General features: G+C 38.4%; 1 protein-coding gene and 1 pseudogene across 1 annotated transcript; one reads left to right on the forward strand and one right to left on the reverse strand.

Annotated features, from left to right (window-relative positions):
• Positions 1-224: 224 nt before the first annotated feature.
• LOC134384202 (guanylate-binding protein 4-like) lies at positions 225-24675 on the reverse strand. Its single transcript, XM_063105791.1, has 11 exons — positions 24640-24675; positions 21001-21204; positions 10013-10140; positions 8081-8190; positions 7688-7884; positions 6064-6309; positions 5002-5282; positions 3609-3821; positions 1847-1949; positions 1300-1493; positions 225-437 (listed from the first exon to the last, which is right to left on the reverse strand). The coding sequence occupies exons 2-11, from the start codon at positions 21188-21190 to the stop codon at positions 225-227; spliced, it is 1875 nt and encodes a 624-aa protein (XP_062961861.1). The 5' UTR covers positions 21191-21204; positions 24640-24675.
• LOC134385251 (probable ribosome biogenesis protein RLP24) lies at positions 10575-11065 on the forward strand (annotated as a pseudogene).
• Positions 24676-25928: the final 1253 nt, after the last annotated feature.

Raw genomic sequence — 25928 nt, forward strand, 5'->3', positions numbered from 1 at the left:
TCTTAATCTCTTGCTTCCTATTTCTTTAAATTAATTAATTTAATCAAATTAAGTTTGTCTGTTGTATCAGGCACTGATATTTTTTGTTAAGTACTTCTTATTTTTAAACTTTTCTTGATTGAAACTAGGATAAAACACGTACTTCAAAAACGAACTACAGCATTATGTTACTAAAACAAGCGAAGCTATATTTATAATTTCCTTAACAGGAATTGTAAGTCTATTCATTGTGTGAGCTTGCTCAAAATTTTCAGCCCTGCACCAATTAGTTTACCAGGCAAAGGCAGTGTTATCATGCAGGCATCGCCAGCAACATCAAAGAACGTTGAAACCCAATTGTTTTTAGTTCTTTCAATTTCTTTTCGCATGTGATCTATTTCTCTATGTAATCCTTCAGATTTCTCTTTAAATCCTTCTATAAGCAGTTCTTTTTGGACCTGTAAGAGGAAAAAGTCAACTACTGAAATCACCAATTACTAGGAATTAGGGTTTTACATTTAACAGCTTCAGTAGCTAAACACATCTATTTCTCTACCACCTCAGACTGCTCTTTGATTAATTTGTCAAATAGCTCCATATGTTTTGACCTGGTTCCGAGAGCATGCATAGTTAGTATCGTCCTAAAATTCCCTCAGCACCATCTCACTCAAGATGGGGAGTAGTCAGAGCCAGATCCAGCCTGAGAGCTATCCTGTGCTTCAGCTGTAAGGATGCCCTTTGGGATAGAATGTAAGTTTGAGCCTAATTAATTCTCAGTTCCACTGAGGTAGCATGGCCATGCACATGTAACAAATAATGGCAACCACTGTCTCTGTACAGAATATTCATCATGAAGCTTTAGGGTGGGACAAAGATGGATTTTACTATAGTTGTATAGGGTGAATCAGGCATATCTGGAAACAGATGTAGCAAGTTTTAGAGCTTTCAGCTCTGTATTTCATATCAGGCCCAGTCTGATCATTTAAAAACTGGATAGATATATTTTAAGTGCCTTTGATGGTTGTAACAGAATCCTAAGGACTAGTGAGTAAGACTGACAAAACTAACCTACGATCACCAAAAATAGCAGCCCAACACACTGAAGTGCTATTGGTACAGTACAAACACTAATACTTCAGAAGGGGCTGCAGTCTTGTGGATTTAAGGGCATCAGTACCAGGTATATATGAGATTTAAGTGACTCATACACCATTTGGATTTCCTTCTAGAATGATGACTTTGTATAAAATTTTGGTGCTTTTCTTCCCGAAGAATCAGGGCACTGTCTGTCAGTCACTGCCCAGCCCCGTCCAGACTCACCTTCAGCTTGTGCTCCAGCATCTTTTCCTGCTCTCTCAGAAGGTTTTCCCTTTCCCGCTCCATCTTTTCCTTCAGTTGGGCAAGATTTTCCTGGTAGCTTCTCTCTCGAGCCTCCATCATTTGCTGCTGCTCCGTCTGTTTCTGTCTTAGCAGCTCCTGCTCCTTCTCAGCTGCCTCCTTCTTGGCCCGCTCGGCTGTTCCACAAAGGTTTTAGAGAGGGAGGAAAACAAGTCAGGCCTGAGTCCTGCCCTCCTGAGCTCAGACCAAACCGAGTTTTTAAAATGCTGGGAGGTAGGGGGATAGGGAATCTCTGAATTTTCCCACCACCTACACCAGCAAAAGGAATTTCAGAATGTGATGGAAAGGCATCCACCTGATTGTCTGGCTGACACATAACCCCGAGTCCCTTGTTATTTACAGATTTAGCAGCGTATGTGTTCCACAGAAGGAAAGGGAGCTCCTTGTTGCAGGAAGGTTCTTTCTGTCAGATCACTCAGGGCACTACAGGAACCTACCCATCCGGTTGTGAGCTGTCCTGCCTCTGTACCTGCTAAGTCCTTCTCTCTGTCTGTGAGGGCTTTGTCTGACTGCAGGATGGATTTCTCTATAGCCGCCTGTGACTGCAGGAAGTTCTGGAGGACTTCATTTGCCTGGGGAACCAAGAAGGAGCAAATACATGTCAGGCCAAGAAGATGTAATCTTTTTCTGGGGAAATCGTTGTTTTATATTATTCTAAAGATGACCTTGTAAATTTTTACACACTGCTTAGGATCTCCTAGTGCTTCATTTTCTTCCATGGTCACAATATACATTCCGAGCTCTTTTCTAAAACATGAAAAACCTCCATGGTAGCTTCTTTCCTAGCTCCCCAGCAACCTCTTACACTGACGTCTCTCTCAATCCCCAGATTATAGCCAACCATATTTATGTGCATTTGTGCAAATACATAACTTATATTGGTTGTATATATTTTCAGTATTTAAAAAAAAAATTTTTTTCTGCCTGGATGCACCTCTATCCTTTCTTTGTGTCACATCTTTTTGAGAACTCATCTTGTACTATTTCCTCTTCTTGGAAGAATTTCTAAAGCTGGCTTCCCAGTTGAAAATAGCTGTCAAGTCTGAGCCATCCTATCATCTCTACCACTCGCTGGCTGTGTGGCCTTGGGTAACTTACTAACTTCTCTGTGCATCACATTTTCATCTGTATAATCTAGGTAACAATATTACCTAGTTTATATTATTCTGAGTATTAAATTGATAATCTAACATAGCACGAAAGACCATACCTGGTATAAGAAGTAAATGCTCAATATGTATTAGCCTCTTTTAGTCATGGCTTTTATTTTCTCATACTTTGACATCTTAGGGTATTGGGGCCCCTGGAGAGACTGATCCTACTAGGGCGAGCTAATACCTAGAAATAACAAATAACTTGCATGTGAGCTGCCCTTCCTATGCAAACAACCTATACCCAGAGCCTATACCCACAACCACCTCCTTTATCTGGCTCTCACACACTGGGACACTATCCACATGCCCTTATCGCCTCAGAACCAGGAATCACAAAAGTAGGCCCAGCCCCTATGCTCCAGAGCCCACTGAAATTATTCAAACTAGCCAATCTTCATTCTGTTTACCCTGCATTACATGTTACTTCCTGTAGAAATCAAATAAAGCCTCTTATCTGCATTTTTCCCTTGCACCCCCTCCCTTCTGACCGACTCTGGTACTTCTCATTGCAGCATCCCAGGGTGTGGTATGCTCCCCACACTTGGGGTCTGTGAGTATAACAAACTGTCTTTTCAATGACACTCATCTCCTGAGCCTTGCCATACATACCTAAATAAAAATAAAATCCACACTTTCAAATCTATTTACTATTATCATTATCTTCATCATAAGGATTACTTTTACTGTCAGTTCATCCCTGTATGAGAACCCTTCACATGCCATATGTAATTGGCTACTTATTTATCTGTATCTCTGGCGAGATCATCAACATCTTGAGAACAAAGGATTTGTCTCTAATCTTTGTATCTCCTTTACAGTACTTAACTCATAAGCAATCACATTGTTCAATAAATGGAAGAAAGGCTCCCAATTCTATACCTTTATTTGGGGAAGAAACATTTCTGATTACTTCAAGAGTATCTAACTAAAAGTGGATATAAACATTTTAAAAGTGGAGCTACTGCATTGTTCTGACTTCTCTCCGTAACTGGTTCTGTGGTCTTGGATTTTTGGAAGGAGCAACAGACCCTCTCACTCTACTCTGCCATCCAGTCCCTTTTTTCTCTTATTCCTCACCTTAACTCCTTTCCTGGGCACTAGCTTATAGTACTGTTCAACCTTCTTCTTTGCTTCTAAGAAGAGATTGTGCCCTCCAGGAACAGAGAAAGTTCCTCTTGAAATCCTTTCCATCAGGGTCTCTGATAGCTGCTTAAGCTCAGCCTGGCAATATTTGACAGATGCCTCTTCATTTTGCAATGAGAAATCTTTCTTCTTTTTCTCTATGGTGTCCTGTGAATGTGATGTAAAAATATAAAAGAAGTTGTTAGAGTGAATGGTTCCATGATCTTGTTGGAAGAAGCAGCCTGACAGCCCCAGAGAGGACTAGGTCAGGGAAAGGACCAGGAGTCAGGAGACATTTTTTAGTCCCAGTTCCGACCAATACTCTTTGTGACCTGGAGAGTCCCTTAACTCCTTTGAGGCCAGGCTCTTCATCTGTAAAATGATGGGGTTGGAAGATATAAATTGCATGGTTACTTCAGTGATAGTATGGTTAACAGTGATCCAATCATCAACCCTGGGCAACGACAAATTGAAATGTGGCAGAAGAGTGTCCTCAAGAACATGGGTTGCTATGGATGAAAATGTATGCATTAAAAAATGTCCTCCCAGTAACGACTTGTGTGTACTATGAACAGAGTTTGGAACTCTTCATTAGTTGTTTCAAAGAGGATTTGAGTGTGTGAAGATATAGGAACATAATTTTTTTTGCTTGTACTCGTAAAGTATGATGCAGCTGAGTTTCCTCAATATGAACTAAGACTGAAAGGGGGACCCTTAATAAAAGTGCCTATGGCAAATAAAATTAAGATGTTGCCCAAGAATTTATACACCTCATTTCCACATCCACCATAGTCCCTGGGTCTGTTAATGTGATTAACTGCTCCTCCAGTGTTTAGATAATGTTATATGACACAAGTTGACTTTAAGAAATGGAGGTCATCCAGGTAGGCATTACAAAATCACATGATCCCTTTAAAAGCAGAAATATTTCTCTAGCTGGAGGCAGAAGAGGAAGTCAGAGAGATTTGAAACAAGAGAGAAATTTAATGCATCATCCACAGCTTCCCTAGAGCCTCCAGATGAGAACTAAGCCCAGTCACCACCTTATTTTCAGCTTATGGTACACTGAGCACAGCATCCAGGCATCCTGACGCACAGATCTGTGAGCCTACAAATGTGTGTTTTAAAGGTACTAAATTCATTGTAATTTGTTATCCAGTAATAGAAAATTAATGAATTGCCCATCTTTAATACAAAATGGTAAACTGTAGCCAATTAGAGCCCTGTCACAAGGATCCAAGCTTCTTCTATCATGAAAAGAAGATGAGCCATGGGTTAAAAAGATCAAAAGCTCTAAGCATCGTTCCAGAAGGGCAGGGGTCAGGAAGCAAAATATTAAGCCAAGTACCATGAGCTTCTTCTGGAATTCCCGATTTTCATCCTTGAAGGAGAGCTCCATGAAGACAGCAAGGGCCTCCCTCTCACAGGCTGCGTGCACGTCCAGCAGCTCCTGCAGCGTGTCTGTGGGGAACCTCACGCGCTGGGCCATCTGCTCACTGTAGTGGTCGGCTGCCTTCTGCACGGCCACTGTGTTCTCACACTGAGCCAGAGTTGTCACTGCATTCTCCAAACAAGGCACTGATCCATTGTTGATGGCATCCACATAGGTCACAACCAGAGTCCTCAGCCCTCAATGATACATGAAATTCATAGAATAAATAACATTTTCACTTATTGTTTTACCAGTGTTATGGATTAGCATTCTAAAAATCACACAAATTCTATTTAACTTGAAATTTTCCTTTCTTCTTCTTCCTCCTCCTAGTATTACTACAACTACTACCTATGATGAATCCACCTCCTTATAATAACTTCACTGTTGTTCATATTCACTCTTTCTTTTATGGTTCTCCAATTCATTACATTGCAAAATTAAATTACTGGTGACAAACAATATGTTCAAGGATTTCCTGTAAAAATACTTTCTCATTTAAATAAAATTAAAAAGTGTTTATTAGACAGGCAAAGTAAATCACATAATTTGTAGGTCCTAGTTTTGAATATAAATGTAGGTCCCCTTATTTAAAAAATGGTAAAAAAAAATTGCAAGACAGTGAAAGAGCATTAAACTCAGTGAGTGGCTCTTCTCCACACAGCGCACTGCGCTACTGCACGGGTCACAGGCTAATGGGTCGCAAGTTCTGTGCGTTAAGATTATATTGAATTTTGTATCTCCAAAATCTCAATGTGCTTGCAGCGACTCATGACCTATTTATTTTCTGTTTTATGTGAATCACCATATATCTTGAATAGCCTGACTAAGAAAAATATCAATCACTCATTCCATAAGAATTTACCTAAGGACACAGATGTTATCTCCTAAACAGTTGTTTGTGCTTATATGATTAAGGTATTAGTTTTTTGAGATATAACAGGGCTCAGTAAATGCCAGTATAGAAAAGAGACTCACGGTTTCCAGTGACAATGATTCCCTCTCTCAAATTTTTGGTCTTTGCATGGGTGAAGATATATGAACAGAAATTTTTTGATTGTGACTGGAAATTACAATCTAGCTGATCTTCTGACAGTTGCTCCACATGGGCTAAGAGTTTTTTGTCACTTGTTGGCCGGTCAAAGACAAAGCACTTCCGTTTTGGAAAGAAATGTCTGATACACTCTCTAGGCATGTTGGAACTTTGGATTTTGGGGTTCTTGCCTGTGGAAATAGAAAAAGAGTAGGAACAGCTTTCAGGCAGGGGCTGAGGATTTTCATTTCAGGGGATTCTTGTATAACCGCAGTCTCCTGCGTCTGTAAATCTTTTTATGCAGTCATGAAATCAACCTCATGCTAATTTACTCATGGCATGAAAAAAATCCAATTCTGCACAGAGCAGAGACTGAAGGAAGTGCTTCTAGAGAGGAATGGGAGACATCCATCCCAAGTGAAAAAATTTATAGTTGGTTTCTTCAGTCCTTTTATGGTATCTGGTGGATTGACTATTAATTTTTTTAAATTATTAATTAATTAAAATATGGTCAGAAGTACTTTTCTGATTTTATTATCTTCATGACAGAAATAAAATGTGGGCTCAAAAATAAAGTAATTCTAGGAGAAAAAAAAAATCCAAGATAGGGGTAATGTCAGAAAGAAGATAAATGATACTCAGGTCAGTATAGAAAAATTTTTTATAAATAAGAGCAAAATATATACACGCCTTTAATATGTTTAGTAATTTTTTTAGCAGAATCCTTCAAAGTGTAAGGCTAACCTTAATATAATTTGGAGACCTCATCATTTCTCTATATCAGGTTATATTAGACTTGCCAGTGTCTTGCAGAGAGGGATTCATGGCATATGCCAATTGTTAAAAAAAAAAGTGTGTGAAAGAATGAATAAATGATCAAATCAACATAAATGAATATAGCTTCCAGTTGTCATTAATTATCTACCCCCTAAGTATAATCCATGTGATAGATTTATAATATTCAAATGATAATACATTGTTTATGAATGCAGAATTAAGAAAGCAATGTTATAAAAAAGGTAAAAGTAAGATATTTTTTGTCAGTCTTACTGAAAGGATATATCAATGTTTATTCAGGACCACATAGTATATAAAATACTCTACCTGAATGATATAACTATCCAGGCATTAGCAAAATACGCTGTGTAAAATATGTTTTAAAAATCAGGTAAATTAATTTCTACATGATTCTCTATTTACCACCTTCCAATCTAATGGGCTATTTTTCTTGAAATAGAACAAGAGACACACTTAATAAATACCACAAAGATGTGGCCCTTAGGAAGTTATAGTACTGATTGCAATCTAGAATTTTTTTTTCATGGTACTAATTAGTCTATAATTATCTGGTTAATACTGTTCCATAAATTTCCTCAGGGAGTTTAAATCTTAGACTTTAAAGATTTTTAATTAATAATTATCACTAAAATCATGGCCACTCATCAATCACCAATCACCATTAGCATGGGCCTCAATCCAAATAAAACTTGATATCAAGTGATGAATATCAGGGTTTAGCTGATTCCACCCTCCTAATGAAACTTTCACCCCCAAACCACATTCTGATACCTGGAATCAGCTTCAAGGCATTCTCCAGGTACTCATCTTCAGTAATGGGGTGTCCATCTAACACCAGCTCCAATACGAAATCTCGTACAGTCCAAACGAAGTCTGGAAAAAAACTCACAAATTCAGTGGAGTCCTCTACGTCAGCAGGTCTGGGAGAGGATTTTGCCCGGATTAGTCCTGTTAGTTCAGTCACATAGCTGGGATCTTAGCTAAGGAAGGAGAAGTGCTCTCCACCACAATTTACAGATCTCAATCAGAAACAAATTTTATAAGCAGTCCCTTTGCCCTGGGTCCCCTCCTCCTCCCCCATGTTAATTGAGTCACAGAAAAGAAGTAGTATAACTGCCAGTCCATGAACTCATGAAGCATGGTGTTCGGTTTCTAGAAGGATACTGCAGCTGCTCCAGGGCCTGGTGGTTGATGGTGCTCATGCTGTTGTAGACAAAGGTGCTGCTCAGAAGCACGGCCAGGGCAAAGATCCACAGGTCATTCTTAGGGTCACCCTAGAAAGCACATTAGAGCAAGGCACTTAAATCTACTCTCCATTCATTCATCCATTCATTCATTTGGTTGTTCATTCACTATTTCAGTTTTAGTATATATAGCTGAATAGTAGGCAATTAACATAAATTTTGAAGATAATGTTAAATTCGAACTGCATTTTTTGGCATTTACATTGACTCCCTCACTGAATGTGTAAAATATCTAATATGGTCCCAGAACATAGCAGGTGTGCAGGAATAAGTGAGCCATAGTCCTTCGCAAACTTTCTCAATCATGGGCTACATTAGGGATACATAAGCTACTTGACTGAAGTCAACAAAAATTCATTGTCTTTATACAAAATGCCAGATCATACATTTGGCTATGTGGATACAAATTTTCATATGACAGTCCATGACCTCAAGAAGATGGCTTTCTGAAGTCTCAGATAAAGACATCAACATATAAAAGCAACCAAGATGATAATCTCTATCAAGATTGGAACCAAAGATATAATGTAGAAAAGGGGGAGGGGGCAAATAAACAAGAACAAGTGCTCTATGAATTCAAAGCAAGAAATGCCTATGGGGTACAATGGCAGTAGGTTGAAAACAGCTGGGCTTTAAAGTGTTGCTAAAATGTGGACTTGTGAAGGTGAAGGGACCACAGGGGTGAAAAGGCCAACAGAGGTCAAGTCAAAATTATTAGGATGAGGTCATATCAAGGTAATACAGAGCTATTTTATTTGACTGAAGCAGTATGTATGTATGTGGAGTAGAAGATGAGGCTGGAAACAAGATTCAGGATGAGCCTTGAAGGGCCCTGGCATAGATTTAGACACTATCCAAATCACACAGTAAGGTTAGCCAGTAGTAACTTATAAATTGTATGCTTTGGTCCCCTGAATAAATGTAATTTTTTAAAAAAAGGTTTATGCAAACTGAAATCCATTTGAAATCAATATTCCATCTTGGATTTATACTGAGGCATTGACTGAGAACTTTAAAACTGAATTTTTAAATTCACTATTTCTAAGCCACTCTCCACTCACCCTGCCCCCACCCCCCATTTTGCTGTATGAAAGCCAAAAAACTACTAGTGCTACTTTCAATTTCTACTATGGCTAATATAAATAAGGAGGAAAGACTGATGGCTGCTAAGAATACAAAGAAAAAAAATACCTAAAATTATCCAACTTACAGTGTTTTGGGTGGGTCTAGCTCATGCTTTTATAGAAATCAGTGATGAATTCACCTCCAAACCCAGAGACTTGGACCAAAACCTATATGAATCTTCCCAGTGTAGCTGAAGCTTTTCTAAAAGTCATTTAAATAGATTACATCACTGAAATCCTATTTTTATGGTTCCTGCCTTCAATCTCATCAAACCCATGCACCTTAACTGGTAGCTACAGTTAATTCCTAATGAGCTACAACTTCCTATAGGAAGCTTTCTCTAACTCTTAGGACTGGATTAAGCTCCCACTTCCTGCATCCAGGCGCTCTCACTGATCACACTGTGTATTTGTTGTCTTTTCAACTAGGCTCTGAGCCTTTACCTTGTTCACTGCTTAGCATAGAGCCCTGAAACTCAGCTGCTCAATAAGTACTTATTAAACTGTATCATTAATCCAAGTGTTAAGAATAAGATCTATCTGTAATATACCAAAGTATTTGAGCTTACTGAGGAAGTGAGCGCAAGGAAACAGAATTTAGCTTCATTGATCATAATCAAACTTGCAGTTAGCAGGAGCAGGTCACATAAGTTGGACTGAGGTTGTAAATTTAAAAGTAAATAGAGAATCGAAAGCAAAAAAGACTTCTCTATGGCTCTTTTTCTCACCTTTTCCACATCACCCAGGCCCTCAGTGTCCAGAAGGACAAGAGTGTGGTTAGGCTTGGAGGGGTGAGGCAGACACCACATCCAGATGCCCTTGGTTTCTGACCTTATTGTGGAGCCCAGAGGGAAGCCTGCAAGGGAAGAGGAGAAACACTGACAGCATATAGTCCACGGGGTTACATTGCTTAATCTTGTAGGAATGTAAGTGCTTGGCTCGGGAAGGGGTTGTTTCCATTTCAACTAATTGAACCTTTATGCATATTAAGGTCTTTCTCAATAAGCACTTTGTATCCACTCTTCACCATATCCCTTAATAGGCTTGAACTCCTCTACATTACAGAATTAATGTAAATTCTGTTAGCCTGTGTATTTTTATGTGACCCTCAAGAGGAAAGAAAAAGCATGCATTCATATACAGTATTAGAGAAAGGGTTGAGACAAAAGCTGTTTGTCTGGTTCATCTTCACATAGTGCTTCCTTTTCCTTGTTTGGGTGTCACATTAAGAGAAGGCTATGTAGCTCTCAAGCTCAGCATTTGGTCAGTATGGACCCACATGGGTTCAGCATGCATATCAAGAAGTGTTATTTCTGTTTGGGACACATCTGTCCTGGCCACGGCATGATGTTTGTCTTCAACGATTGCAAGGTATTTAGATTCTGTAAATCCAAATGTCATAGAAACTTGAAAAAGAAGCACAATCCTTGCAAGGTCAGGTGGACAAAAGCATTCTGGAAACCAGCTGGTAAAGAGCTGACAGTAGATAATTCATTTGATTTGAAAAACGTGGAAGTGAGCCTGTCGAATACCAACAAGAGCTACGGAGTAAAACTATTGTTGCAATGAAGAGAGTCAAAGAGACCAAACAGAAGTGCCATGCTGAATTTAAAATGAACAGATTGAAGAAAAATAAAAAGCTACAGACAGTTCAGGACATCAAAGAAGTCAAGGAAAACATTCATCTTATCAGGGCCCCTGTTGCAGGCAAAGGAAAGCAGCTGGAAGGAAAAATGGTACAGCAATTACAAGAGGATATGGACAAGCAAGATGTTTCCTAAAAATCTCACTGTAACCATTTCTGTTTCTACATTTGAAAATCTCCTTTGGAGAAAGAACTTCTAAATTACTGATTTTTACATAAGCTCACTCAAATGAAAGGTGTTTAACTATACATCTCTCTTGCATTGCTTTCTGCAACAGATCAGATATTTATCAGATGATAAATTGCATCTCAGTGTTAAATCTTCACGATAGATGTGCTTATGTAAATCATGAGAATACTGGTTGTAAAGACAGAAGTGAATTGTGGTGGACATAAAATGGTCATGCCATTTGGATAACAGCACTAGGCAGGATTTATGTCATAACTAATGACAAAAATTCATGTCTAGTGATATATAAAATAAAATTTTCTCTGAGTAAAATATTCCTTTTATTAATGCTATATAGAAAGTGCAATACAACAAGGAACTAACAATTTGTATGTCAGTTAGCCTCAAATAATACTTTTACTTTAATTTCAGTATTTCTTGTTTTGGTTTATTAACATCTCAGAAGTGTATATAATGGCCTGGTATAATGAAGTCTAGTTATGCTGGACTGTTCTGACTTGGTTTAACTATTCTTTTTTTTTTTTTTTTGTCTTTTTCGTGACCGGCACTCAGCCAGTGAGTGCACCGGCCATTCCCATATAGGATCCGAACCCGCGGCGGGAGCATCACCGCGCTCCCAGCGCAGCACTCTCCCGAGTGCACCACGGGCTCAGCCCTTGGTTTAACTATTCTGTTAACTCTTGTGGATGTTGGAGATTAGAGCTGAACAATCTTTGCCTGAAATGGCACTGTGTAATTTCCTCTTTGGAGTATACTTAAATCTAACTTGTGATTCCCGGTGGAACAAGCTTTATTTTTATAGCCTAGCAATGATCTAAAAGCAGAGGAATTCCAAGATCGTAAAATTTGTTCTGTGACTTTCTCTAAAAAAGTTCCTAATTGCTTTCAGAAAATAGAATTTATGGGTAGAACATCTGTCCATTATTTGCACACAAAATAAATTCATTCCTAAAGTTAAGAAAAAGAGAGAGAGAGAGAAGGCCATCTAAATGGAGAAGATTCCAACAACATGGGAAGGACAGCACTGAGCAGTCACTTTAAAACAGTCTGCTGAAACTGGCTTCTAGCACCAGAGTAATAGGAAATGAGCCCTGAAATGCAGTTAATAAATCTGTAATTGAGTCCCTGAAATGAGTAACTGAGCTCTGAAATGCAGTTGATAAATCTATAATTGAGTTAAGGAGACCAGATTTGTTAGACAACAGAGATCACTTAAGTGTTTGAGACGGATGATAAAAATCAAGAAAAATTTAGGAAAATCAGTGTGGTATTAGACACAGGAGTAATTAAGAAGTCATATCAAGGATTAGTCAGCAGACTTCTAGAATTATAAAAGTGGGAACAACTCAAGTGATCATTTAGCTCAATCACTTATTTTGTGGACAGTGAAACTGAAACACAGAAACTCTAACTGGTTGACACAGCTAGTTAGACATATAGGTTGAGAAAACTCAGAGATCAGAAAAGATTCAATAAGATAACACAATGAAACAAGAAAAAATATCCAGGATATGAAAGGGGAAATTAATAATACAAAGAGATTAATACTTTTAAAAAGAATGTAGCAGAACTTCTAGAACTGAAGGATTCACCCAATGAAATAAAAAACACAACAGAGAGCTTGAGCAGCAGGCTAGAGCAAGCAGAAGAAAGAATTTCAGATCTCAAAGATGGTCTTTTTGAAATAACTCAGGCAGACAAAAAAAAGGAAAAAAGAATTTTAAAAAATGAAAAAAATCTAAGAGAGCGAGCACACAACCTCAAGCTCACAAACATCCAATTCATTGGTATTCCAGAAGGGGAGGAGAAAGGAAAAGGTATTGAAAACCTATTCAAGGAAATAACAACAGAAAACTTCCCAGGTATATGGAGAGATGTAGACCTTCAGATCCAGGAAACCCCAAAATTTCTAAACAGATTCAATCCAAAAAGATCTTCTCCAAGACACATTATAGTCAAACTGGCAAAGCTCAAAGACAAAGAGAGAATTCTAAAAGCAGCAAGAGAAAAGTATCAAGTGACCTATAAGGCAGCCCCCATCAGACTAATAGCAGACTTCTCAACTGAAACCTTACAGGTCAGAAGAAAATGGGATGATATAATCAAAATACTACAGGAAAAAAATTTTCAGCCAAGAATTCTATACCCAGCAAGGCTATCTTTCAGAAATAAGAGAGAAATAGTGTATTTCCCAAACAGACAAAAATTGTGGTGTAGTGGGTTAGAAATCGTGATTCTCATTTGATTTTAGAATAAGGTTTTTAGGTAAATGCATGTATGGGGCAAAAGCCATCAGACAGGGGGCCACAGCCCATAGATAGTGTGACCAAAGCCCATCTAATCACTCTTAATCACTGGTTAGGTATGGGACTGTATACTTGTAATTATTTTAGAGATGACAGGTAGTTGTCATACTGGTTCTGTTAAGAGATTTTAAGAACTGCTGAAGGGAAAGTAGTGGAAAAAATATTTGCTAGGGGCAAGCTGTCTGTTGGGGGAAACTTTAGAGATAATTGTATTTAGATTTTATCACAAGAGTGTAACTTTTGTTTAAAGAGAGGTCATACTTTAGATAATGAGCCAGTTTGACCAATTTAGTCCTTTACTAATTGTACTTTGGAATGTCACTTTAATTTAGTGATGTTACTAGTTTCCATTGTTAAGCTATAATTAGCCATAGACAACTTTTGTAACACTGCCCATGTCCTTATGTCCTACTTTGATGATTGAATCCACTGATTTTTCTTGTAAAACTTCCTTGTCTTATCAATAAAAAGAAAGGCTGATTTTGAATTGGGGCTGCTCCCTTGATGGGTGGCAGTCCCTCCAGGCCTCATTGATTGTATTTTGAGCAAATTCTTTCTTTCTCTTTTCTCTGTCTCAGTTACACAGAGGAAAGTGTAACATTGTGGGAGTTCACCACCACACTATCAGTCCTGAAAAAATTCTCAAAGGAGTCCTGCATCTAGAATCCAAAAAATAATAACCACTATCATGGATACATGAGAAAGAGCAAAACCTGCCATTAGAACAAAAATGCAAATGAGAAAGAGAAAGAAACATGCCACCTCAAAAATCCAACTAACATTGAAGATGAAAAATAAAAGGGGAAGAAAGGACCAAAAGATATTTAAAACATCTAAACAAAAAGCAATAAAATTACAGGAGTAAAGCAAGACCTGTCAATAACAACCTTAAATGTAAATGGATTAAACTCCCATTCCAAAGCCACAGACTGACTGACTGGATTAAAAAGTTAGATCCAACTATGTGCTGTCTTCAAGAGACTCACCTCATCCCTAAAGACACACATGGAATAAAAGTGAAGGTATGGAAAAAGATATACCATGCAAATGGAAACCAAAAATGAGCAGGAGTAGCTATTCTTATATTGGATAAAATAGCCTTTAAACCAAAAACCATAAAAAGAGACAAAGAAGGCCATTATATAATGATAAAGGGACCTGTCCAGTGAGAAGACATAACAATCATAAATATGTATGAACCCAGCAGTCTTAGATCTAAAATATAGAGATAAACCCTTATACAATAACAGTGGGTGACCTGAACACCCCTATTTCAGCACTGGACAGATCGTCCAGGACACAAATCAACAAAGAAACACAGGATTTCAACTATACCTTATACCAATTGGACCTGGCAGATATGTATGGAATATTTTATCCAACAGCTACAGAATATGTATTCTTCTCATCAGCACATGGAACATTCTCCAGGATAGACCACATGTTAGGTCACATACTGAGTCTCAAAAAATTTTTAAAAGTGGAAATCATTCCAAGTATCTTTTCAGACCACAATGGACTAAAACTAGAAATTAATAAGCAAAACCCTGGAAACTATACAAATACATGGAAACTAACCAATAGGCTTCTGAATGACCTATGGGTCCAAGAAGAAATTAAACAAGAAATCAAAAAAATTGAAACTAACAAAAATAAAGACACATCATATCAAAACCTGTGGGATGCTGCAAAAGCAGTACAAAGAGGGAAGTTTATTGCAATAAATTCTTACATCAAAAGAATAGAAAGACTTCAAATAAATGGTCTAATGCTGCAACTCCAAGAACTGAAAAAACAACAACAATCCAATCCTAAAAGCAGTAGAGAGAAAGAAATAATTAAGATCAGAGCAGAACTAAATGAAATAGAGACCCCCAAAATGGTACAAAAGATCAGTGAAACAAAAAGTTGGTTTTTTGAGAAGAAAAATAGACAAACGATTAGCTAGGTTAACAAAAAGAAAAAAAAAGAAGAAGAGAAGAGAGAAGACCCAAATAACAAAAATCAGTAAAAGAAAGGGGAGACATTACAACCGATACCACAGAAATATGAAGAATCATTAGAGATTATTATAAACAACTGTACACCAACAAATATGAAAACCTGGAGGAAATGGATAGATTTCTGGACACAAATGAAAAACCAATATTGAACCCAGGAGAAATAGAAAACCTGAGTAGACCAATAACAAGCAAGGAGATTGAGCAGTAATCAGCAATCCTCCAATAAAGAAAAACCCGGGTCTATGTGGCTTTACAGCTGAATTCTATCAAACCTTTAAAGAGGAATTAATACCAACTCTCTTCAAACTATTCCAAAAAGTTGAAACAGAAGCCATTCTCCCAAACTCATTCTATAAGGCCAGCATCACCCTGATACCAAAATCAGACAAAGAAATAACAAAAAAATGATAATTACAGGCCAATATCCTTGATGAACATACATGCAAAAATTCTCAACAAAAGATTAGCAATCAGAATACAACAACACGTCAAAAAATTATACACAATAATCCAGTTGGATTCATCCCAAGGATGAAAGGATGGTTCAACATACACCAGTCAATAAATGTGTTACACCACATCAACAAAATCAAAGACAAAAACCATATGATTATCTCAATAGATGTGGAAAAAGCATTTGATAAAATTCAACATTGTTTCATGATAAAACAAATTAGGTATAGAAGGAAATTATCTCAACACAAAAAAAGCCATATATGACAAACCAATTGCCAATATCATCTTGAATGGGGAAAAGTTGAAAGCTTTTCCTTTAAGAACAGGAACAAGATAAAGATGCCCATTCTCACCACTCCTGTTTAACATAGTTTTGGAAGTACAAGCCAGAGCAATCAGGCAAGAGAAAGAAACAAAGGGCATCTAGATTGGAAAGGATGAATTCAAACTGTCCATGTCTACAGATGACATCATCTTATATATAGTAAAACCTAAAGACTCTGTGAAAAAACTCTCAGAGCTGATTAACAGTTTCAGTAATGTTGCAGGATACAAAAACAACACCCAAAAATCAGTAGCATTTTTATACTCCAATAACAAACTAACAGAAAAAGAAATCAAGAAAATTAGCCCATTTACAGTAGTCACCAAAAAAATAAAACATCTACAAATCAATTTAGCCAAAGAGGTAAAAGATCTCTACAATGAGAAAAGAAGTCACTGATGACAGAAATTAAAGAGGACACAAAAAGATGGAAAGATATACCATGCCCTTGGATGGGATAATTAACATCATGCTAATGTCCATTCTATCCAAAGCAATCCGCAGATTCAATGCAGTCCTCATCAAAATACCAATGACATTCTTCACAGAAATAGAAAAAGCAATCCTAACATTCTTATGCAACAACAAAAGACCCTGAATAGCCAAAGCCATCCTGAGCAAAAAAAAATTTAAGCTGGAGGCATAACACTACCCTACTTCAAATTATATTACAAAGCTATTGTAACTAAAACAGCATAGTAGTGGCATAAAAACAGACACTTGGATCAATGGAACAGAGTAGAAAACCCAGGAATCAAACCAAATACTTATAGCCATCTTATCTTTGACAAAGGCAACAAGAACATACATTGGGGAAAGACTGCCACTTCAATAAGTGGTGTTGGGAAAATTGGACATCCATATGCAGAAGAATGAAACTGGACCTATACCTCTCACTATATACCAAAATTAACTCAAAACAGATCAAAGATTTAAATATAAGACCCCAACCCATAAAAATACTAAAAGAAAACACAGGGGAAACACTCCAAGAAGTAGGACTTTCTAAAACTTTATAAATAATACACCAAAAGCACAAGCAACAAGAGAAAAAATAAACAGGTGGGGTTATATCAAACTAAAAAGTTTCAGCACAGCAAAGGAAACAATCAACAGAGTAGAAAGACAACTGATGGAATAGGAGAAAATATTTGCAAACTCTACATCTGACAAGGGATTAATATCCAGAACATATAAGAAAGTCAAGCAACTGTACAGTAAAAAAATAAATAATCCAATTAAAAAATGGGCAAAGGATATAAATAGACATTTTTCAAAGGAAGACATACAAATGGCCTACAGGTCCATGAAAAAATGCTCAGCATCACTAATCATCAGGGAAATGCAAATCAACACCACATTGAGATATTATCTCACCCCAGTTAGACTGGCCATTGTTAAAAAGACTGAGAATAACAAATGCTAGTGAGAATGCAGGGAAAAGGAACTATTCTACACTGTTGGTGGGACTGTAAATTAGCATAGCCACTATGGAAAACAGTATGGAGGTTTCTCAAACAGCTACAGATAGAGCTACCGTATGATCAAGCAATCCCACTACTTGGTATCTGTCCAAAGGAATGGAAATCATCATGTCAAAAGGATACCTACACTCCCATGTTCATCACAGCTCTATTTACCATAGCCAAGATATGGAACCAACCTAAATGTCATTGATGGACAACTGGATAAGGAAATTGTGGTATACATACACAATGGAGTACTACTCAGCCATAGAAAAGAATGAAATTCTGCTATCTGCAGCAACATGGATGAGCCTGGAGAAAATTATGTTAAGTGAAATAAGCCAGACACAGAAAGAGGAATACCCATGTCTTCACTCATAGCTGAGTGCTAAGAAAGAAGGAAGGAAGGAAGGAAAGAAGGGAGGGAGGGAAGGAGGGAGGGAGGAAAGAAAGAAAATAAAAGAAAAGTCTACAATAATACATTGAACTTTCAGAAGGAGAGAATAAGCTTAAGGATACTAGAGGTGGAGGGAAAGGAAGGAGGGAGGTTGGGAGTGATAGGTAGGGAAAAGGGCATAAAGAAAAATTATGATTTGGAATAATGAATATACTAATAATAATAAAAAAAAAGAGTAGAGTATAACAGAAAGGAAAGTAGAAAAGACTTGTGAGACCTGTTGGTCTTTCTTTCTAAATCCCTAAGCTCACAGGGAAGAGGATTTGAGGGCTATTCCTGGGAACCTGTGGGTAACAGATTCTGTCCAACAGTCTAAGCTTTTGATCATCTCTCATATGCCAATGCTCCTTCAACTGAGAATAAAAATGGATATATTGAAATATCTAGAGAAGCATGATTCAACATGGGTCATCGATTCCCATATCTTGTGTTTTCTCCAAGGGATGGTATAAAGCCTAAGATGGTCTGCACTTTTTTATATTGTGGTAGTACCTGATTGCTTGTTGATTAATAGAGAGTAAACCCAACTCCAAGTGCTCCCAGTCATGGAAAAAACAAGATGTGATTGGAGGTCATCACTCTCAGTCATCAGAGGTATAAAAAAAGCAAAGTGAGTTGCCCCCAAAGAGATAGAAACAGTGACCTGGTCCTGCCAATGGGCCTTGACTGAGAGCAAATCTCTTTCTTTCTGTACTCCCTACAATACGGGAGAGTGTTAAAGTCACAGGTCAGCTGTATGCATCATTTGGGGACCAGATTCTACCTTATCAGAACACGGGGAGATCACTTCATTGTTACTTGATGTTACCTTGAGTAAAAAATAAAGAGGATGTTGAAAGTTCATGACTGATATCTGTATTTTAGAGTTCTCAACTCTTTAATCCCTTTAAAAAAAATGACCTATAGATTTATTTGGGCTAGGCAAGACAAGTATCCTCCCCTGATTTGGTGTTCAAGAATTTTCCTAAAAGAAACATAAAGACAAAATGTTTGAGTTAGAAACCAATGAAAGATTGGGAAACAAAAAGGAGAGAAGGAGAAAGCAAAGAAAGGGAGAGAGACAGGGGGTGGCGGGGGGAAGGAGGGAAAGAGAGAGAGAAAGGGAGAGGCAGGCCTAGGGATCCTGAGAGTGTAGCAGATTTAGATTCAACCCCTAGTGGTTCTGAGCCTGTGAGCCAAAGAGGAAATAGACATTAGAAAAACCTGGCTGCATTATCTTAGAAACAAAGGCTTAACAGGATAATAGGCAGATTGTCCTAAAAAATCAATAAGAATAAAAAACGATCTGGTGGTGGGGAGAGAAACACTTCAAAAATAGGAAATACAAATGGCAAATAAATAGACAAAATGTGTCAATCTTATTTCAGTGAGGTGAATAACATGCAACTATTCAGTAAGCAGATCAGTAAAAGTTAAAGTCTGTTACCACACAAGATGAGTAAATTGTAGAGTTCTGCTGTACAACATAGTGCCTACAGTTGACAGGACTGTACTGTGCACTTAAAATTTTAAGAGAGTAGGTGTCATGTTAAGTGTTTGTACCACACACACACAAAAGAAATGGAACATAAGAAAACTTCTGGAAGCAATGGATATGTCTATTACCTTGATTGTAGTGATGGTTTCATGATTGTATTGCATATGTTCAAACTTATCAAATTGTATAGATTAAACATATGCAGCTTTTAAATATCAATTATACCTAAATAAAGCTGTTAAAGTATTATATAGTAAAACATTTTATTGAATACATGGGTTCTGTCATTTCTGTCCACATATTCTCTTTTTTTTTCTTCTTTAATTTATTTATTTCTACCTAGTGAAAACCTTGTAAGATAAAAAAGAAAACAAAAGTCTTATATTACCAAATTTCTGTTAGGATATGGAGAATTCTCAATTACTCCTACACATAATTTACACAAACTTTATGTAAATTACACATAAAGTTTGAAAAGCTGTTTTATATTATCTAGAAAGACTGAAGACTCATACACTCTGTGCCCCAGGAATTCCACTTCTGGGTGTATTACACAAAGCGAGTTTTTGTATGTGTGCAACAGGATTTAAGTACAAAATCACTTATGACAGCCAAGGTTTTGATAAATAAAATGGAAATCATACAAACGTTCATCAAAAATAAATGGAGAGTGTTATAACACCAAGGCCAAAGGTTTGGATCCCCATACCAGCCATGAAAGAAAGAAAAAAAGAAGGCAGGCAGGCAGGCAGGCAGGCAGGAAGGAAGGAAGGAAGGAAGGAAGGAAGGAAGGAGGGAGGGAGGGAGGGAGGGAGGGAGGGAGGGAGGGAGGGAGGGAGGGAGGGAGGGAGGAAGGGAGGAAGGAAGGAAGGAAGGAAGGAAGGAAGGAAGGAAGGAAGGAAGGAAGGAAGGAAGGAAGGGAAAGAATATTCTCCATGTTCATCCATGTTGCTGCACGTGACAGGATTTCCTTCTTTTTATGGCTACATAGTATTCCATTGTGTGTATATACCACACTTTCTTTATTCATTTGTCCCTTGATGGACAGTTAGGTTGATTCCGTATATTGGCTATTGTGAATTGTGTTTCAATAAGCATGAATGTAGGTATCTCTTCAAAATACTTATTTCACATTCTTTGGATATACACCCAGTAGTGGGATTATTCTCAATTCCAGGGACCTAATAGAGTTGGGGTGACTCTTTTACTGGACCAAAGATTGAAATTTTGTGGAGAAATTGAGTTGAAGTTGTAAATTTGGTAGTGAGAATTAGAAGTTTTTTCAGGGGGAGAAGTAGGGCTCTTCCTTAAGATGACACTAGAGTAGGTGTGATCAGCCTGTGGTATTACTGGTTCCAAGGAAATGGCCCCTGTCCTTGGACAACACTCACCATGATTCTGTCTTGCCAGGCGATTCATTAGGTAGGATTTTCCTGTGCGATACTGTCCTGCAATAGTCACCACGGTCACAGGCTGGGAAATCTTGTCAAGGATCTCTAATGCTTTTGGATTGACTGTCAGCTGCTCTTCCTGGTTTTCCACTAGACAAATAGGAGCCTTCATGTTGGATCCAGATGCCATGGTAACCTGCAAACCTGAAAGAGCCTCTTAGTAGAATATAAAGATTCCAAGGTCATCTCTAATGGTTATTCAAAAATGCATGCATATGATCCTGGTGCTTTTGGAACATGTACATCAACTTCCTACGTTTTGAGCATTGCTAAGTAAAAAGTATGTGGCTATGTGTTAAAGGCCTGGTACAGATGACTTATGTAAATTATCTTATTGATCCTTACAAGAACCCTAGAAGAATCTGGCTGAGGTGATGCATAAAATGAACAGAATGAGAACAGCAAAAAACTGATGACGGAAGTCTGAGAATACTGACATTTGGGGGGTAAGTAGATGTAAAATGGGACATGAAGAAGATGACAAGAATCACTCAGCACAGGTTCTAAAATTTCCAGGAGAACCTGGCCTTCTGTTAATCCAACGAATATTTATTGGTGCTTGCCATGGGTTGGGGCATCATCTAAGTACTCAATATCTACCAGTGAACAAAATGGATACAAATTCCCACCTCATGGAACTCTATTCTAGTAGATAGAGAGTGCTGGGAGATGAGTTTATACATAGATTCTGAGAGACAAAATAGAGATGATCATCAACCTTGATGAGGACAGATTTAGTGAACTGGTGGCACAGAAGCAGGCTAGATGGAGGAATGACTGTGAAAGAAGGAAGAAAGAAAAGTGTATAGCTCTAATGTAAAGAAAAGACCTCTATAGTGCCTAAAGAATGATATGGGTCCAGTAGCTAATTTGTTTAACTAGAAGTAAAGGACATTTATATTTATAGAATGATAGATAAGAAAGCCAGTAGTTAGGGTATTTAGGAGTCTGCCCAGATCTCGCAGAGTCCCACATCTGGGTAGGTTGCTACTTTGATTGTTTCCATCTCAATGAATGGAGTATGCTATAGCTTGAATGTGCCCCCCAAAGTGCATGTGTTAGAGACTTTATCCCAAATTCTTATCTAGACGGTATTTGGAGATGGGACCTTTGGTAGGTGATTAGGGTTAAATGAAGTCATGGATTAGTGGAAAAAAAGAGAAACTTGAGCTTGCATGCTCTTTGCTCTCTCTTCATGTGATGCCTCCTGCTATTTTATGACCAACAAGAAGGCCCTTGCCAGATGCAGTCTCCTTGACTTTGGACTTCCCAGCCTCTACAACTGTAAGAAATAAATTTCTTTTTTTTTTTTTTTTATAAATTTCAGTCTGTAGTATTTTGTTAAAGCAACAAAAAACTTATTAAGCAAGGTGTTTTATGACACCAAGAGACAGAGAGTGGTCACAGATCAAAGATTATACTTTTATTTTAGAAGACAGTGCTAAGCCACTTTCATGTTTTCATACTTAACTAGCTGTGTGACCAATGGAAAGATTATTAATTTCTCTGTGTCTCTATTTGTTTTTCTATAAATGGAAATACTAATAGTAACTACTCATAAAGTAATTAGGAGGATTAAATATTTATAATGCATTTAATACCATGCCTGGTAAATAGTAAATGCTATATAAATATTGTTTTAAAAAACTAAGTGTCTAAGAAGGCAAAAAGGGTAGACTTTCAAATAAAGGTGAAAGATTAGATTTGGACAAAAGCAGTGGCATATCTATCAACCAGGATTCAATGCAGTGTGAAGGAGACCAGGACCTGGGCAGGCAAGGAAGGGCTCATCTCATGAGGAGGAAGAGCAAGCAGGAGAGAAGCCACGGGAAGATGCTGACAGGGAGGGATCTATGGAAGGTGAGTTAGGCAAGAGGAACTCAGAGCCTCCCTGGGATGTCACAGTGCAGATTCTGGAGTCAGGCTGCCAGAGTTCAAACACTTATATCTGGGAGACCTTGAGAAAACAACTTACCCCTCTAAGCCTCAATGTTCTTATAAATATTATACATAAAATAATAAGCATTACGTTAATATGTGTCAGTATGTTCTGTAAAATGTAAATTATCAAGAAATACCTAAGGAAACTAAAATCCTTTTATCATAGAAAACATCAAGTTGTTTTTAACAGATTGCTTCCGTACATTTTCTCTACTTTTTCTATAGGTGGTTAAGAGCTGAGTTGGTGTTGGGGGGGGAAACACGAGCCTTTTACTGCTTGATATAAGCAGGAGGGATTGTAGAATGTAACTCTTAGATTTAATATGAAAAACCTTTGGAGAGGTGTTATGGGCTGAATCGTGTGCCCCCAAATTTATATGTTGAAGTCCTGACTTCCGATACCTCAGAATGTTACTGTATTTGGAGATAAGATCTTTAAAAAGTAACTAAGGTGAAAGGAGGGTATATGGATGGATCCTAGTCCAATATATCTGATGTCCTTTTGAGAAGAGAAGATCAAGATACAAACAGGCACCGAGAGACCACGTGATGGTGGAGAGAGAAGACAGCCATCTACCAACCAGGGTGAGAGGCTTCAAAAGAAACCACCATGCTAACGTCTTGATCTAGGGCATCTAGTTTCAAACTGTGAGAAATAAGTTTCTGTTGTTTAAGCCAACCGGTAGGTGGCTCTTTGTTACGGCAGCCCTGGCAAACCAGTACAGGAGGAGATGTGCCTGCAAAGTTTTTGTTTGTTTTTTAATGCAGAATTGACTGAGGAATCCAAGCCAAGAAGTTTTTAACTATGAATTAGACAATTAGAACAAGATATTTCTGTTAGATGGCATAAACGATCCACAGTTTCCAAAAGTTACTGTCTATGAGAGTCATCTGGAGTTATAGCTAAAAATGTCCCAAATCCCATATTTTCTACAAGTACCACAGGATATTCTGATGCAGCTCTTGCATGGACAACACATTTTAAGACAGTGCAGGATAAACAAGCTTAAATTTACACTTATTTTAAACAGCTGATTAACGAGAATGAGATTGAATCATGTCATATAATAGCTGCGTCGTATCTATGGAATATAAGTGTGGATAATACAAAAATAAGCAAGAGAAAAACTTTTAGGATTTAAACTGTAGGATTTAAATTGAAATCTGTGAAGTAACCATTATCTTTTCTCTCTTTCTCCGATGTCCAGCAAGGCACATATTTACTGACTAGTAAATATCTGAAAAAAGGAGGCGGGGTATGGAGGAAGCGCCCCCACCGCAGCGCTTCTGCGAGGGGGCTGGGGTTTGCTCCCTCCCTATCCGCGGAGGAGGGTAGGATGCTCTCCTACGTCTACCTTGCAGGGCTCTTTGCTGCAGCCCCTGGGTGGATGCCCAAGGAGGTGCGCACTGTCGCCTCGCAGCCGCCTCTGCACCCAACGGAGACGCTGAGCTGCCCGGAGCAGAGCGCCCCGAGGGTCCCACCCCCTCGAGAGACCCGCGCAGTCCTCCCGCTGCCTTCGCCCACCCGCCATGCAGAATCTGCAGCGGCCAGATTGAAGGGTGCGCCTGGGGATTTGCTGTTGCTGTCGATGAGTGAATAGAAATGTGCACGGAAGACGAAGTTAGGAGCGAACTCACCGGCGCGGGAGGTGTTCTCAGCTTCGCCCTCAGCCTTGCGCTCTCCTGCGTGTGGCTCCTCGGGAAACAGACTGTTCTTTTAGGAATCTGAAAAGCAAACCGGATATAAACACGTAAAGCCATCCAGTCATGTGTTTGGGTGAGCCGAACCGAAATCGAAAGAACACATTTCTTGTGACATTAACAGTTGAGCTTTTCACACCGTTTGTTTCTAAGGCAGGAAAACGGAGTTTGTGGGATGAGGCGGGGGCAAGTCCGCGTGACCCTGCCACACCTGGCCTCGGAGCCTGGGGGCTCGTTCTTCCTTCCCAGTGGGCTTAGATGTCCTTGGTCCAAATACACAGCAGTAGTGTGAGAGCAAGCACAGCGAGGCTAGGCTGAAAGTATTTCTACAGCCTGTCTGTCTGTCGGGGGTCTATGTCAGAGAAGAAGATTGCATGGTGGTTGTCTGTTTGCGTTTAATTGTTTACTTGCTCATTTCTTTTCTCTTCTTTTTCAAAAATACTTTTTTCATTGACCATAAAAATCCATAAATGTACAAATAAATCGTGCCCACCCCCACCCCTCCCCCAGTATTATAGCACAGAGACACAGGGTTCCCACCCCTGCATATACTAGGAATCAGCCAGGGGCCACCGTAGCCAGTGACAAAGGCTGACCGAAGACGAGGTTGAAAGCTAAATTGGGGCCTGGGTCATGGACTTGATTTCACAGGCAGGTAGAGACTTTGAAGGTTATTAGGCATGCTCAGAGCTGTGCCCATTCAATTGCTCTGGGGGCAGGAGGAGAGTGAGAATAAAGTGGGATACTGAGGATAGAGATCACTTTGGAGGATGTTGAAGTTTAAAGATATGTTACAGTCCTACCACTTGGCCTTGTGTAGAAACATCTCAAAGAATCATTTAGGGACTTAGTTTTCTTTCACTCATTCTGTATCCACTAAGGCATTGATGCTGTTCTGCAAGATCAAACCCTGACTGCTGCCACATCTGTAAGAGAGACATAGGAGGAGGAAGAGCACATGACCCATGCCTAAATAAACAGAGTCCTTCATCAGCCAAGTAGACCCAAGAACTCTCTCTTCCTCTTCTTTTAGTGATGAAGAATGTAAGGCCAGCTATTTCTTTTTGGTTGTAAAACAATATTTTTATTATTATTTAGAAATGGAAGAAAAAATATTAGAGTCTTTCTCTCAGCTTCCATTTTTTGTACTTTATTGCAAAGACATTTGTAATTGCTGCAAGGAAAGATATCTTTTGAGAGTTATATTCTGTAAGCCTATGTCACAA

This window comes from Cynocephalus volans, chromosome 8 (genome assembly GCF_027409185.1).
Source record: "Cynocephalus volans isolate mCynVol1 chromosome 8, mCynVol1.pri, whole genome shotgun sequence".
NCBI lineage: Eukaryota > Metazoa > Chordata > Mammalia > Dermoptera > Cynocephalidae > Cynocephalus > Cynocephalus volans.